This window comes from Phycomyces blakesleeanus, assembly GCF_001638985.1.
Source record: "Phycomyces blakesleeanus NRRL 1555(-) unplaced genomic scaffold PHYBLscaffold_16, whole genome shotgun sequence".
In the NCBI taxonomy this organism is placed as follows: domain Eukaryota; kingdom Fungi; phylum Mucoromycota; class Mucoromycetes; order Mucorales; family Phycomycetaceae; genus Phycomyces; species Phycomyces blakesleeanus.
This window is the reverse complement of record NW_017265149.1, coordinates 736,412-753,123: the sequence shown is the minus strand read 5'-3', so window position 1 is coordinate 753,123 and position 16,712 is coordinate 736,412. Positions and strand designations below refer to the sequence as shown.

The 16,712-nt window shown below is 34.1% G+C and overlaps 5 protein-coding genes across 5 annotated transcripts; all 5 read right to left on the bottom strand.

Annotated features, from left to right (window-relative positions):
• Window positions 1-1,268: 1,268 nt before the first annotated feature.
• Plo1 (serine/threonine protein kinase) lies at window positions 1,269-2,828 on the bottom strand (the record flags this gene model as incomplete). Its single annotated transcript, XM_018440231.1, has 6 exons — window positions 1,269-1,312; window positions 1,593-1,699; window positions 1,818-1,877; window positions 2,001-2,099; window positions 2,272-2,482; window positions 2,603-2,828. Coding segments are annotated over 6 exons (747 nt in total), but the record flags the coding sequence as incomplete, so codon positions are not given.
• A 2,282-nt stretch (window positions 2,829-5,110) lies between these two features.
• NDUFS4 (NADH dehydrogenase Fe-S protein subunit 4 NDUFS4) lies at window positions 5,111-5,726 on the bottom strand (the record flags this gene model as incomplete). Its single annotated transcript, XM_018439763.1, has 3 exons — window positions 5,111-5,220; window positions 5,327-5,400; window positions 5,575-5,726. Coding segments are annotated over 3 exons (336 nt in total), but the record flags the coding sequence as incomplete, so codon positions are not given.
• Window positions 5,727-6,872: 1,146 nt separating this feature from the next.
• On the bottom strand, window positions 6,873-7,799 carry PHYBLDRAFT_170680 (hypothetical protein; the record flags this gene model as incomplete). Its single annotated transcript, XM_018436408.1, has 1 exon — window positions 6,873-7,799. The coding sequence occupies one exon, from the start codon at window positions 7,797-7,799 to the stop codon at window positions 6,873-6,875; it is 927 nt and encodes a 308-aa protein (XP_018289350.1).
• Window positions 7,800-8,826: 1,027 nt separating this feature from the next.
• On the bottom strand, window positions 8,827-9,826 carry PHYBLDRAFT_170679 (hypothetical protein; the record flags this gene model as incomplete). The annotated part of the gene is made up of 3 exons (XM_018436407.1): window positions 8,827-9,015; window positions 9,462-9,569; window positions 9,743-9,826. The coding sequence occupies 3 exons, from the start codon at window positions 9,824-9,826 to the stop codon at window positions 8,827-8,829; spliced, it is 381 nt and encodes a 126-aa protein (XP_018289349.1).
• Window positions 9,827-13,519: 3,693 nt separating this feature from the next.
• PHYBLDRAFT_170678 (hypothetical protein) lies at window positions 13,520-15,589 on the bottom strand (the record flags this gene model as incomplete). The annotated part of the gene is made up of 7 exons (XM_018436406.1): window positions 13,520-13,561; window positions 14,126-14,204; window positions 14,363-14,502; window positions 14,621-14,673; window positions 15,234-15,269; window positions 15,483-15,506; window positions 15,556-15,589. The coding sequence occupies 7 exons, from the start codon at window positions 15,587-15,589 to the stop codon at window positions 13,520-13,522; spliced, it is 408 nt and encodes a 135-aa protein (XP_018289348.1).
• Window positions 15,590-16,712: the final 1,123 nt, after the last annotated feature.

The following is a 16,712-nucleotide window of genomic DNA, read 5'->3' as shown; positions in this document are numbered from 1 at the left end:
TACAATTTGTTCACGTTCACGTTCACCCTCATTCTTATTCTTATTCCGTGAAAGAGAAGAGAGTGGCAAAGGTGTGGGAATATTTGGTGGCAAAGGGTTTCTTTCCAGACGATTCACCAAGTCGGCAGTAGTCGAGGGATATTGGACAAGATTGACTTTTTCTTCTTCTCCTACTTCTCCTACTTCTCCTACTCCTCCTCCTACTCCTACTCTTCCTCCTACTCTTTGGCGGTTTTCCGAAAACAACACTGGATCCAAATTTCGGCGGGGGTTTCCTACAATCGAACGATGTGTTTTTCGGGGTAACTGGAGATGTCCTCGACCAAGTTGTGCTGCAGGATCTGAGATAGGACGGGGATTTGGATGTAAAGATGGCTTCTGGACAGCTTCTTGGGTCAACCGACTCCTTTGTTCTACTGTAGGCTTTGGCACAAAGGGTGGGATGATCAAAGGGACGAGTTTCTGGTGTCCCTGAGAGCTGAGTCTCGGGTGTATAGAGTCTCTTGGAAGTTCATTCTCTTTGTCTGTTCTATTAGTTGCGTTCAAACCTAGCCTTTGGGTTGGTGCTTCCTTGGCTCGACGTCCCCGTTCTTCGTGAGGGGACGTCACGTCGCAATCGTTGTTGGTTTTTGAATAGACAGGGTTGGTGGGAGACCCGGTTGTGGATGGTTTAGGGTGGACATTTGGCTTAGAAAGGGGTTCTGGCTGGTGGGTCGTTTCAACCTTTCTCCGTTGTCGTGAACCTTGTGCAGCAAAAACACTACTTCTGGAAAATAAAGCAAGGTAGTATATTCATCCCGTGCGGAATATTAGTAAGAAAAAACTTGTAAAGTAAGATATTTAAATCTTGCATATATATGTATGTATGTATATAAAATAAGTGCATTAAAGTAGTGCTTGTGTTCGTACCTTTTTTGGCCTTTGGGAACCAAAGGATATTGATCCCACGGGTCATTTTCCACCCTTTGAGATGGAAACTGAACACGGTAGTCGGGCACTTGCTCTATCAGTATCGTGCACGTTACTTGAGACTCGATCTTCTTGAATAAAAATAAACTGTGGATCGGATTTTTACCTGAAAGTAATTCCAAGGGAGCCAATGATTGACGTTTACAATATTCAGTAGTACCATTGACAGCAGACCGAAGTAAGTCTACCGATTTCCCAGGAGGATTGGGGTTATCCAAGGAAGCACGAGGAAAGAGTTCTTGGATGGTAGGTTCACGGACAAGGGCAACACTAGGGATTCGTCTCGGTATTCCTCCGCGGAAAAAAGGGTGTTGAAGTACCTCAGGAACAGAGAGCCGCTCCTCTGGAATGAGCCAAGATGAGCAGGTAGTAAGTGGAAGCGGTAATAGTAATAGTAAATAGTTAATAGTTAATATTATTTGTATTAGTATTAGTATCAGTAATATTAGTATTTAAGATTAATATTAGTGGCAGTAGTAGTAATAAAAGATCTTTTTTTTTTGTTTTAGTTTCCTTGGCTTCCTTGGCTTCTTTGGCTTCTTTGGCTTCTTTTTCTTTTTCTTTTTATAGTTTTGTATCTGTTTGCCACTTGATAAGATTCAAAAAGAAGTTGTATTTCTTACTTGGATCATTGACAAGAAGACGAGCAATAAGGTCTTTTGCTGCATCTGATATAGGATGTTCTGATGGAAATCCATAAGATGCTTCATGGGAGTTATTGCGTATCTTTCTGGTTGATAGAAGAAAAGAAGAAGAAAAAAGATGCAGGTGAGATGAGGTTGCATACAGTGATACAACTAGCTTGTAAGAAACGTAGAAACAGAAATAGTAATAGTAATTAAGCTTACTTGTAGATATCCCGAAGTTCACTCTGATGGAAGGGATGTCGGCCAACAAGGAGAGTATATCTTTATTTTATTTTTATTTTTATTTTTATTTTCATTTGTAATTTTGTTTTATTTTAACAAACAGGAGTTGAGTGTACAAAGTTTATTGGGGTTTTATTGGCAATGGAATAGGAGGCAACTTACGTTAATACACCGATTGACCAGATATCTACCTTGTAATCGTGTCCTTCTTTACCAAACAAGATTTCCGGGGCAATGTAATTGGGAGTACCGCATATTGTCCTGCAATAGATCAATAAAGCCCCCTCATCAACTAATGAGTCTTCAATTGAATCCAAAATGTTTGTTTTTTGTTTTTTCATTTCATTTCAAATTAAATTAAATTAAATTAAATTAAATCAATTCAATTCAATTCAATTCAATTCAACAAATTTCAATTGATTTTCGTTTTTACCTCTTCCTGTCTTCAGTGCTCAACAAAAGAGCAGATAAACCAAAGTCTCCCACCTTGACATCAAGATTTTTATCAAGCAGAATATTTCCAAGCTTAATGTCACGATGAATGACTCTATTCTCATGCATGTAACGACATGCTTCTAATATTTGGATGAGAATATAACGGACTTCTGGCTCAGTCAATCTTCCCCGAGCTTTCATAAGCTCAGCTAGAGTCTGATAATACAAAACATACACACAAATATATAAATATGTATACATTTTTTTTTAAAAAAAAATTCAAGATAACAACAACAATGATATTATAACAATATTACACGCGCATAAACTTGCCTTGTTGTGACATAATTCGACAATCAGATAAACATTGGTTTGGTCTTCAAAGCAGCTGTCAAAGCGAATGATGGAATTGTGGTTCATTGATCGATGAATGTTGATCTCTGCTAGTAATTTCTCCTTGTTTTTACTTTGTCGTAATGCAGCCTTGGTAATGACTTTTGCCGCAAACCATCGTTCATCCTCGCCTTGCACTTGGTATACTCTTGCAAATCCTCCCTAAAAGCAAGCAGGATGAGACAAAAGTGATCATCTAGATTGGGTTGTAGTTATTTCCTTTTATATACTTTATATATATTTGTATATATTTAATACAAATGTAGATTAATAGATTTAAATAATATATATAAATATATATATAAATTATACACATAATATTATTAATGTTTTTTTTTACCTCTCCAAGGTATGTACCCTTTGTATATTGTTTTCCATGTTTTCTGTCCCAAAGAACGTTGGGAACATCCTTGTCAGCTACAAGATGAGGTTTGTCCACACGTCTAGGCGGAACAGGATGATTTGCGGGGGGTAATTGTGCTACTGGTCGATTGGTGTTATTTGTGGGTGTGCGGGATCTAGGTTGCAATGGCTGCAATTGCTGCAATGGTTGCAATTGTTGACGGATCCTTGGCCAGCGACTGTGCTTTGGGATTGATTCCATTGGCTCCAGCTGGAGACGCTGGTATGCTTTTGGCAGAGGATTAGGATCGTATGACTCAGGCTCTAACTGGATCTGCCGTCTTGCCGTGTTAGATTCCGAGGTTCTCTGCCTGAGTCCGTCCATTCTTACAATCAATCTCGTTCAAAGAAAGAAAGATAGAAGAAAAAATTGACACAAGAGTCAAGCGTAGAAAGTAATGGAGATGCTTATCTATAAACGCTATGCTTTGTTTTGTTTTTGTTTTTTTGCTTTCTCTTTCTTTCTTTCTCTCTTTCTCTCTTTTCTAATTATTTCTTTTTTTTTTATTTTTGATTTTTTTTGTTCAGTTATTGGTTTATTGGCTTATTGGTTTCGTTGGTAGTACGTGTATTGAAAGGGTTTTGAAAGAGTTGTATCTTTTGGGGTTTGTCTTTGGGAATTTGGTTTTTGTTGTTTTGAGTTTTTGGGACTTGTAAAATCCAAGTCTCCGATATCTGCTTTAACGTACCTTTTTGGTTTATTAACAAAAGCCAAAGACATAAACAAAGAAGATATACTTTGGGATTTTCAACAGGAAACTCAATTATATATTCAAATACATGTGTCTTTATATACACATACACACATATGTATGCAAAAGGAAGTAAAGAAGAAGTAAAAAAAATACATGTAAATTCACATTAACTTAGTATTTTACTTTGACTTTATTAAGAAAATAAATAAGAATATGAACTCGAGAGGTAATGCTGTTATTGTTTATAAGAAAACCTAAATGGTGCTTTGGGTCATTATATGTACAATCTGTGTATAAAGCATAATAGTGGATCAGAAAAATTACTCAGCAATATGTAAAAATTAAAATTAAATACAGCACAATACGATTCCATCTTATACATGCTGTTAATTTTACTTAATAAATATAAAGAAAAGGCAGAGAATTCACATAAAGATTTGAAGGGTCCCAATTGACTGTTTGTATTCAGAGAGACTTGTCTTTGTCTTGATTTATAAAAGCATCAAATTTAGTGTATATATATATAATAAACACTGAACAATAAAGACTGTTAATATTATATCCCTCCCAAATTACATTTATCTGTTGTTACTAGAGTTCAAAAGGAGAACCTTACGAACGTGTTCCATGTTCTCTTGTGATTAAAAGGCTAATGAAGAAGCCCAAGAAATAGAGAAGAATAAATGAACCTATTAAATATAACTATGTTTTTTTTTCTGAATTTTGTATTGAAATAAATTACATTAGCTTCATATAAGACACGGACAATACTCAATAGAAAGATTAAAATAAGCTGGCCTGTCTCATGGTGCTCTAGCGCATTTACAAATGCATTGTAGTCATCACCCCCTCATTCGTTCCTCACCTCTTCACGAATCCTTTCGTTTAATATGATCAGTTAATATCGTCTTTTTGTTTCAATTGGTTACAAAATTTATTCCATAGGAATAAGTTTGAGAATTCCAACTACCTAAAATGATCACTTTCTTTTTGGTCAGGTCAAATCAGATCAAATCAGATCAGATTTATTTATTTACTTGGTTTGTGCATTAATTACATCTGCACAGATCTTAAGCCAAACATTGGAAAAGTATATGCACATTATCTATTTGCACCACATAAATTCATCTAACCAACACTCGGCCTAATAACAACAACACTTCCCATCAAAAATATAAATATAAAGCAGCACACACAAAACCCAATCAAAGTGATATCTTGTATCAATTCAAACAAAAGAGGGTAAAAAGAAAGAAAGAAAGAAAAAAGATAATATATACGCTCCATTCGATGTGCGGAATTGTAATGTCTTTAGCAAAGCAAACTTAGTTGGTATTCGGACTACTTTTACTTGGTCTTGATCATTCTCAACTTTCCAGCAGAGAATTTGTAGTTGTCTGCATAAGACTTCTTTACGAACTTGGCAACCTTGGGCTCCACAACCTCGTATCTCCATCCTAATTTATTTATTTTTCGTATATATACACACACGCAGATGGAGATAGATATAAATAAAAGATCAATAAAATATTATGCATATAAATATGTATATAATCAACTCACCCTCCTTTTCGGCAAACTTGATAGCAGCTTCCTTGGTGGGGAACTTCATGGCCAAAGACTGCATATAATCGGAACTAGAGACACCAAATCGAATAAAGAGTTACATTTCATAGAATAATAATAATAAAAAGATTATCATTAGTATTAATTAATTAATTATTTATTTATTTATTCAATTGAAATTAAATTAAATTTAATTTAATACACACACACACATATATATATATATATATCGCTATTAATATTACCTAGAAGCCCAACCCATCAAAGGGTTCTCCCAACGGTTACCGTCTTCCAAAATATCAAATTCGACTCTCCAGGTTCTGCTGCCGTTCTTGCCTGACTGAGTGGCAGTCTTTGCGGGTCTGAAGATGCGTGCAACACGTTCGGTAACCAATTCCTCTATACACAGCCAAAAAGAAACAATTATAATAGTATTATATATATAATTTAATATTTATTTATTAAAAATTCATATATAAATTTTCATCCACTTTGGCTATTGCCTTTCTTTAATGAAGTCTTTTTCTTTTTTTTTTTACTTTCTTATTTATCCTTTTGGAAACCAAGCACACACACACAGATATATATACATGTGCATACAATTGCATATAAAACAATTACACGCATAATTTTTTTTTTTCAAAAAAAAATGTATTGAATATTCTAGATGCTTAATTTACAAATAACATAAAAAAAAGAGGATGAAATTCTTAATTACCGGGAGCACCGGTCAAGATATCAACATTAGCAATAGAATTCTGCGATGTCTGGATGATTTCCTTGTTTTGGGAAATCATACGACGACCAACAGTGTTCCAGGCAGTGGGTGCTGCGAGAGAACGGAAGAGTGAGGGGGTGTTTTTGGTAATCAATGCAGACATGGGCTTATCACGTAGAGAGAGTTCTGTTTTTTCGTTTGTTCGCAAAGCTGGAAAGGAAAAAAGGGAAGGGGGTCATTTGTGACGTGCGGTTTGTTTTGCATTTTAAAACACCGGAATTTCTTTTTTTTCCAATTTTTTGAAATTTCATCCATTTTTATTTCACATAAAATAAATAAATAAATATATAAAAAAAAACAACATCTATTAGCAGAAAGAAAGAAAAGAATAAGAAGAAAAGAAGTGTCATAAGAGAAATGTCAAAATATTTCCTTGTATTGCTATACAAATATATTTATATATTTATATATATATATATAATATGTACTTTGAGGTAAAGATTGATTCGAATTTCTTAGTAGTGAAGATTCATGGTTCAGTTGAAGAAAAGTGTGTAAAATGTGTAAAATGTGTAAAATGTGAGAAATTGTTTCAATTCTATAATGCATATATGAAAGAAAAAAAATACATATTTCAATTCTTATTTTCTTTTGTATGGGGTACAATATATTTATATAGAAGATAAAGAGAGAAAGAGAGTGATAGAGAAATAGCAATAAGAAAAAAAAAAGAAATGTAGCTTGTTTGTAAAAGTTTTAAAAGAAAATCTTTGTGTGAATGTGTAAGTGGGTATGGAGAGGTATGGAGAGGTATGGAAAATCTAATTAATATGGCAATAGTGAAGTGTAAGAATCGAGTTGCGCAGTACTAAAAGGAGTTCGATAAACATCTTGCGCAGATGCAGACTCAAACCACTGGTCCCACAATAACCTTTCGACAGGTGTTTCTATATTTGCCGACAGATACTGGTTTTGGATCACAGGAGCAGAAATAGTAGTATCAGTAGCAGAAGTAGCAGAAAGAGATTGAGGAGGAAGATGAGGAGGAAGAAGAGAAAGAGGAGGCTGATTATAGAGCTGCGGATAGGACTGAAATGGTTGTTGTGGTTGTAAAAATGCTTGAGTTTGCAAAGACCACCCAAGGTCTCCACTCCACAACATAGCTTCAAAAGCAGGATCTAATTGAGTTGGAAAGGGCTCATAACTGGAACTGCTCAAGATTGGATCTGAGATAGGGCTTGGCAAGCAAGAAGACGATGCTGATGATAAGGACGATGACGGTGAAGATGAAAATGATGATGATGATGATAAAGACAAAGGCGAAGATGAAGATGTAGCGGCTATAGCTAGAGATAGGCTTTGAGCTTGAGTTTGAGCTTGATCTTGATCTTGAACTAATATTGGAGCATGGGCTAAATCTGGAGCTTGAACTGACGTTGGAGCTAGAGATTGGGCTTGGGTTTGGACTTGGCGTCGAGTTGAAGCTGGTGTGGATACCTTGAGTACGCGCCTCTTGACATAGTAGCGTGTACCAGGCATTCTTAGATGAACTTGGGCAACCCCAAAGTAAACTCTGGCTGGCGAAGGCAGGTTGGAATCTCGAATTGTAATGTAATGGCTTGCCTGGCGTGATCGTCGCTGACGATAAGCTAATTCAATAATTGCATGGTTTGAGTGATCAAACTCCATGAAATAAGTGTTTTCGAGCATGAATCCCCAGACGACCTTGGTGTTTTTTGTTTCAATTGGCATTTTATGATCTTTAAGAATGACAGAGCAAAGGACGCTAATAAATTCATTTTCGTTGGCCTTATTTAAAGAGTTTAGAGGCCAAAAAATATGGTGCCATATGCAACACAGCGTGTTTGAATTCGAATTAGTTGAAGCCCAAGTCATTTGCATTACTATTAATATTATTATTATTATTATCATTATTATTACTACGATTATATTTTTTATTATTATCTCTTTGGACCTTTTAGCTTTTAATGAGCTGTAGTCAATGATAGGCTAGACGATCTATCTGTTATTGGTCATGCTCCATATGTAATATAGCACAGTTTAAGGTCCAAAATAGATACAAACGCTTGTCAAGCAATATGAGATACATATATATGTGTGTATATGTATATATAAGGTCTTAAAGATGCTGTGGCGAGAAACAACAATTATAAAGATTATCGGCTCTTTTCTGTAAATGTCAGGCCTCGGAAGATACAGAAATCCTTACTGAACAAACGTTAAATACGAATTCATGTATTTCTTTCGTTTTTCGTTTTCTCTTCTTCCTCTTAAAATGAATAGACAATGCCTGTTAATATTGGATAGAATAATGCTACTTGATGCAAGCAATTGATATCATATAAAGCGCGTGTGCAATTTAACATGCATTTCAATAATTAATTCATTGGATATTATTTACAGCTCTAACCACGTCAAGTGAACAAGCTCTTATATATAACTGTGCAAGGCAAAAGCAAGAAGCTCTAATAAGCACATTTACATTTCTGGTCTAGACCTATGATATAATTGCATCACTTACTATGTAATGTCTTCTAAGCTTTCTAAAATATTTCTCTTTTAATTTCTTTTTTTTGTGTATTGGAAGGAAGAAAGTTTGATTGATTTTGCTCATTCCAAACCTTACAATTTAAGATAAGGCGCAATTTATTGGGGAGGATAAATTGATGGGTAAATTAATATAGAGCAGCAGAGAAACAAAAAAGGTACGTTATCAAATATAGCCCTCCGGTTAACTTCCCAGATTTTGGAAAGGGTCTTATCTAAGACATGATGCGGACCTGTAGTTTGGGACCAAACGTGGGAGTTTATGAATATAAATAGCAGGAAGGGTGGAGGATGGATTGGTCGGTGGCTCGGGCATCCACGATGGCAGGGTAATATCACAAGCTTTCCATACATCATATACTGTCAGACTCGAATGAGACTTAAGGTATTTATGGCGGTCCTTGAGATTAAGCATACTATATATATATTTATATTTATATTGACATTGGGAATAAAATAAAATATAGTATTTATTTTTTTGAGTCTTGCTGAAATTTTGAAACAGTATCCGGTATTTTACTTCTTCTTTTTTCGTTTTACTTTTCTCATATTCAAATTAGTGAATGCCAGGTCTACTTATTAGAAGAGGCGTTTATAGTGCTTTTAATTAGGTCACTCCTTAAATTAGGTCATAAACTCGACAAAGATGATCAATGAAAATCCTTAGTAAAGGAAGAAGAAAAATACGAAAATAATAGTAATGCATAAAACTATTGGATAGTACGTTTTAAGCCATTGGATTTTCCAACTAGATATCCCTAATTTTAAAAGTACCGGAGATCTAGCATACTAGAATTAGACGTTCCTAAGTTGATACATTATTAGAGGTATTTGTAGTATACACACCACAATTAAGTGAAGAACAGACTCCATAATCAAACATTGGTTCCTTCTTGCTACTGAACCAGGTGTATGTTCTTGGTGAGGTATTTGGGATTGTTTAGGAGTTAATATCTCAATATTGGTAAAAGTAAATACTATAAAGTGTTATTTATTTAAGACATAAAATAATATTGTTTTTATCTGTTACTGTTAAAATTCTTGTTGTGTAATGGTTGGTTTACACTGTATGAGTGTGTAGTGTACATGTGCCAGGTGTATAACAGTTCCGGAGATTGTTAGCTTACCAGGTTCATTAGCAAGAAGGAACCAATGTTTAGTTGTGAAGTCTGTTCTTCACTCAATTGTGGTGTGTATACCACAAAAGTCATTCCGAGCGAAGTAAATTGACATTTTGATCAATATTAGAGCAATTAATACCAAACAACTTTAGCACTGTGGATCTTACCATGTCTCACCAGGCTACTTATGCATACAAAAAGACTTTGCTTAGTCAATTTATATTTATAGCGGATTTTCTGTTTAAAAGTCGTTTTTAGAGCTGTGGTATACACACCACAATTGAGTGAAGAACAGACTCCACAACTAAACATTGGTTCCTTCTTGCTAATGAACCTGGTAAGCTAACAATCTCCGGAACTGTTATACACCTGGCACATGTACACTACACACTCATACAGTGTAAACCAACCATTACACAACAAGAATTTTAACAGTAACAGATAAAAACAATATTATTTTATGTCTTAAATAAATAACACTTTATAGTATTTACTTTTACCAATATTGAGATATTAACTCCTAAAAAATCCCGAATACTTCATTATCAACTCTTCTGATAACTTTGGCCCCTTTATCGTTACATTTGATTATGAATTGTGATGAATTGAGCTTAATTACACCCCTTCATTGACTCTTTGGCAAGGTTGGCTTATGATCTGGAATATGTGAGCCAAAGCCTAAACAGACGAGATATCTGATAATTGTCTCTCTACAGATGAATATTTCTATTTTCTTTAAAGAGGCTCTTCGCCTAGAGTATGCGGCAAATTGGGTTCTTTCGAACCACTTGCACAAATTATATTACTGTCTTCTCACTAATCTTTCTAGGTCCTACAAGCCGCTTTCTTGGGTCTGAAGATTTTATTTTAACTATTCTCTTAATGATGTACTTGACATTAGGCAGGCTCATGCCAACAGCCTATGAAATCTGAATTACTTTGACATCTGCTTAATGCATGTATACAATGCATTCGTCTTAGTAGGAATCCTATTTTTCAAAAGGAACATGTGTGTTTTCTGATGATGTGTCTTGCATGTTGGATTAGATTATTAAAATGAGCAAAAAAACAATGCTCATGTTTTTATTTTTTGCGGGTGTCAAAACGATTTAGATTGTGAGTCTTTAATCTTTTGACAGAGTAATTAAAAACTAGAGTTGACTTTAATAGATAGATTTCAAAAACGCGTATAATAATATTATATACTATTTCACTTCATTTGTTTAAATAAAGTATATGTAACTTTGATTTTATTAAGGTCTTTTATATATTGATAAAAAAAATTAAAAAAAAAAAACAAAAACAATTAAAGTTGGTGAACACTCAAGCCTAGAGCTTTGCTGAGCGGGTTCAAGGTGGTACCTTGGCTTTACTTTATCTAAATATTCAAAAAAGTTAAGATTAGTATATTGTCAATGAATGTTTTTATTTATTTATTACATACCTGCTATAAATAAAAATATTGCTTATCTTGAGGTATGGTCAGCTCAAGATTCTCTCGCAAAAACGAGAGAGACCCGGTTGGAGATTATTATCACCTTAATAAGCCGCTAGGCAGATAGAGCCACTGGCTAGCACACAAAAGTGTAAGGTGTGTTCGCCACTACGTCCCACCAAGCGTTTAAGTCAGAAAACCCTCAGAGTTTCCCACGTTTTGTATAAGAGAAAAAAAGCAGCATCCGCCATCAACATTACAATCAGATTATGCAACAGGACCTCTTCCCAACCGAGGTTGAGAAATTAAGGCCGCTTACAAATGCCACGTCATGCGCAGAAGACTTGAGATGACTACAATCTAACATCGAACACGCATGGCAGAAAACCCTCAGATCCCTACGAAATACGCGAGGCATAGACTGACAAGCTCTATACCGCATCGATAATTAAGCATAGTTACCGGGACCACAGCTTATTATTGACTTGCATCTTTGTACAAGATAGAATGATAATATCTGATTTTACTGTATCAATTAAAATGGAGAAGATACAAACCGCGAGTAAAGAAGAAAATTAAAAAATCCCATTCACTCCCTCGTTTTAAAAGAAAATTTTTTTTCTTCAAAGCCATCTGGGCGTAAAAGTAAAAGTCACGGCGCATAAAATAAACATCGGGTTCTGAACAAAAAATGCGCCCATATTCTTTTATCAGCATGTGATATATATAAGCCTCTCAAATACCAGTGAAGAAGTACTATTTTGCAAAACGATTCTTATAAGTAATACATTATATAATTGAGTCAATCGTAATAGCAATTACAGTTATTGTATATTGATTGGTTTACTTGTAATAATGCAATTGAAAGTACATTTTAACTTTTTATTTCTTTTTTATTTTATTTTCATAAATATTCGAGTCGTAGAGATGTTTTAAATGGAGTTGTTAAATAAACCAATTATTTGGATTCCACATTGAAATTCCAAGTTACATGATTTAATAAATATATATACGTATTTTGAAAGTATATTTCTAGCAAGAAGTTGTATGCTACGTAAATATTAGTCTTCACATATAGACTTTTTAATATCTCTCACTCATAAATAAACAAATCCTTTGAGAGGCTTATATATATCACATGCTGATAAAAGAATATGGGCGCATTTTTTGTTCAGAACCCGATGTTTATTTTATGCGCCGTGACTTTTACTTTTACGCCCAGATGGCTTTGAAGAAAAAAATTTTTTCTTTTAAAACGGGGGAGTGAATGGGATTTTTTAATTTTCTTCTTTACTCGCGGTTTGTATCTTCTCCATTTTAATTGATACAGTAAAATCAGATATTATCATTCTATCTTGTACAAAGATGCAAGTCAATAATAAGCTGTGGTCCCGGTAACTATGCTTAATTATCGATGCGGTATAGAGCTTGTCAGTCTATGCCTCGCGTATTTCGTAGGGATCTGAGGGTTTTCTGCCATGCGTGTTCGATGTTAGATTGTAGTCATCTCAAGTCTTCTGCGCATGACGTGGCATTTGTAAGCGGCCTTAATTTCTCAACCTCGGTTGGGAAGAGGTCCTGTTGCATAATCTGATTGTAATGTTGATGGCGGATGCTGCTTTTTTTCTCTTATACAAAACGTGGGAAACTCTGAGGGTTTTCTGACTTAAACGCTTGGTGGGACGTAGTGGCGAACACACCTTACACTTTTGTGTGCTAGCCAGTGGCTCTATCTGCCTAGCGGCTTATTAAGGTGATAATAATCTCCAACCGGGTCTCTCTCGTTTTTGCGAGAGAATCTTGAGCTGACCATACCTCAAGATAAGCAATATTTTTATTTATAGCAGGTATGTAATAAATAAATAAAAACATTCATTGACAATATACTAATCTTAACTTTTTTGAATATTTAGATAAAGTAAAGCCAAGGTACCACCTTGAACCCGCTCAGCAAAGCTCTAGGCTTGAGTGTTCACCAACTTTAATTGTTTTTGTTTTTTTTTTTTAATTTTTTTTATCAATATATAAAAGACCTTAATAAAATCAAAGTTACATATACTTTATTTAAACAAATGAAGTGAAATAGTATATAATATTATTATACGCGTTTTTGAAATCTATCTATTAAAGTCAACTCTAGTTTTTAATTACTCTGTCAAAAGATTAAAGACTCACAATCTAAATCGTTTTGACACCCGCAAAAAATAAAAACATGAGCATTGTTTTTTTGCTCATTTTAATAATCTAATCCAACATGCAAGACACATCATCAGAAAACACACATGTTCCTTTTGAAAAATAGGATTCCTACTAAGACGAATGCATTGTATACATGCATTAAGCAGATGTCAAAGTAATTCAGATTTCATAGGCTGTTGGCATGAGCCTGCCTAATGTCAAGTACATCATTAAGAGAATAGTTAAAATAAAATCTTCAGACCCAAGAAAGCGGCTTGTAGGACCTAGAAAGATTAGTGAGAAGACAGTAATATAATTTGTGCAAGTGGTTCGAAAGAACCCAATTTGCCGCATACTCTAGGCGAAGAGCCTCTTTAAAGAAAATAGAAATATTCATCTGTAGAGAGACAATTATCAGATATCTCGTCTGTTTAGGCTTTGGCTCACATATTCCAGATCATAAGCCAACCTTGCCAAAGAGTCAATGAAGGGGTGTAATTAAGCTCAATTCATCACAATTCATAATCAAATGTAACGATAAAGGGGCCAAAGTTATCAGAAGAGTTGATAATGAAGTATTCGGGATTTTTTAGGAGTTAATATCTCAATATTGGTAAAAGTAAATACTATAAAGTGTTATTTATTTAAGACATAAAATAATATTGTTTTTATCTGTTACTGTTAAAATTCTTGTTGTGTAATGGTTGGTTTACACTGTATGAGTGTGTAGTGTACATGTGCCAGGTGTATAACAGTTCCGGAGATTGTTAGCTTACCAGGTTCATTAGCAAGAAGGAACCAATGTTTAGTTGTGGAGTCTGTTCTTCACTCAATTGTGGTGTGTATACCACAGCTCTAAAAACGACTTTTAAACAGAAAATCCGCTATAAATATAAATTGACTAAGCAAAGTCTTTTTGTATGCATAAGTAGCCTGGTGAGACATGGTAAGATCCACAGTGCTAAAGTTGTTTGGTATTAATTGCTCTAATATTGATCAAAATGTCAATTTACTTCGCTCGGAATGACTTTTGTGGTATACACACCACAATTGAGTGAAGAACAGACCCCACAACCAAACACTGGTTCATTCTTGCTAATGAACCTGGCAAGTTAACAATCTCCGGAACTGTTTCACACCAGGAACACGTACACTACACACTCATACAGTGTAAACCAACCATTACACAACAGGGATTTGAATTACAGGGATTTTAATAGTAGCAGATATAAACAATATTATTTTGTCTCTTTAATAAATAACACTCTTACAGCATCTACCTTTTCATATATTGAGATACTAGCCCCTAAACAGTCCCGAATACCTCATATAAGATCATATAAGATCATATATATATAATTCTATTATTTTTATTACTACTGTTAGGGGAGTTCAGCAGTCCTATATACTTTTTTTTTCATATATATATTTATACATTCGAGTTTAAGTTACAGATGTTGTTAGCCTTAATTGATTTACAAACATAAAAGTCTATTTTTTTTAAAAAGAAAAATAAATGAAGAAAGGTTGGCTAGAGATTTTATAAATCAAGCTTATATCTATGGTCACCCGAACACAAGAAATAATAGTGCATTTACACTAGTATAAGGTGAAGTAGGATTAAGAAACAAATGCACAATTTGGAGACAACTCCCTTTTTAGAATTATATTCATTGCTAAAGGGATTCTGAACATCTAGCCTATTTTTGGGCCCATATTGCGAATATGTTTTTGGGAATACGGATCAAGCATTTCAAGACCATTTGCTTTATTCACACGGTTGTGTTGAAAGGAGCAGTACCCTTTATTTTATTTTTTCTAAATTCCAGCTGCAGTTACTTGGCGTATTCTACGCCGTACACATGGCATAAGATTTTTATTTACCAACTGGCATGGTTGGCAGTGATACCAGTACAAAGTCTATATATATCCATAAATATAAACTAATTCACAAAGCTTTGGGATTTTTTTTTAAAAAAAAAAACAACAGCCTTCCAATTATATATGATTTGTGTTCAATAATGTGTGGATACAAAAAATTAACCAAACCTATTGGCATATCTATATGTATACAATGGTGATGAGCTAATACCCGAAGATTCAACTGCCAAGAAGATTGATCTAATGACTAACCTTGGCACCCGAGTTCAATTCTTGCTTTTAAAAAAAATGAATTGATTTTAATATATTGCTCATAAGGATATACTTTGGTCTGAGCGATATTGAAACCAAAAGGTCATATTTGAAGTATACACATAAGTAGAAGTACAATGTCTGACTGTGTTAGATTTTGGGATGTTACTGAAGAAACACCCAACCCAACTTTACAGCGAATTTGACCGGCTTAATTGTAATTAAAGGAAGACAGAAAAGTTACTGATTGATGGGTGGAATAGCATAGGATTTTTCTTAAGCTACAGTAAGTATGCCCACCCACACACTTTTATGAAAGCATAGGCAAAGTGTCGAATTGATTATGTTCCAAATTGTATTAGAAACAATAATATATGTGATTATAATGACGATACTGATAATGGGTTATTTTGATCAAAGTGTATCAAAATCGATTATAAATCATCTAAACCTTTTCGCACATATACATATACATATATATATTCACGTATGTATTGCTACATAAAAGGCAAATAAAACAACACGGGAAATAAATGAACATAGCTTTTTAAACATTTTTACTTTGAAAAGGTAGTAAGAAAAAAAAAGTTTTTAAAATAAGAATAGTATAAACTGTCTTTATTTAGTGAATTGTACTGATTAAGCAATATATTTTTGTATCTTGGCATTTATCTCAAGAAATCAGACCCTTTAATTACAATATTAGATAGATTAGGGGTTTTTTTTTGCTTGGCTCGTATTACTTGAGTGCCAAGAAGTTTAGGGTATCACAGATTTACAGAACCGATATTTTACATTCTGTGTGCTACTTATTATTATTTATAGCTGAAAGAGAGAGAAAAAGAAAAGGAGGAGTCATATCCTTAGTTACCATTACCATTGCCATTGCCATTGCCATTATCATTGTTCTTGTTATCCTTATTTAATATATATAGTTAAAATTTCTTGTATACTATATGATTAGATCTAATACTTTTAATTTATATTGGGTAATATACTCCAAAATACCCTTTATTACTATTAGGGCTACTAATACTATCACTATGGAGAACCAGAGGATGATTCCGATTATGACATCAAAAAGAAAAAGAAAAATACCAAGGATAATTTCTTTTTTTCTCTCTCTCTCTCTCTTCAATATCACTATGGAAATCATTACTCTTTTCCCATAGTACTAGTAGTGTTACCAGTGTTACCAGTGTTATAATTGTGTAAATGAAACATACCTTT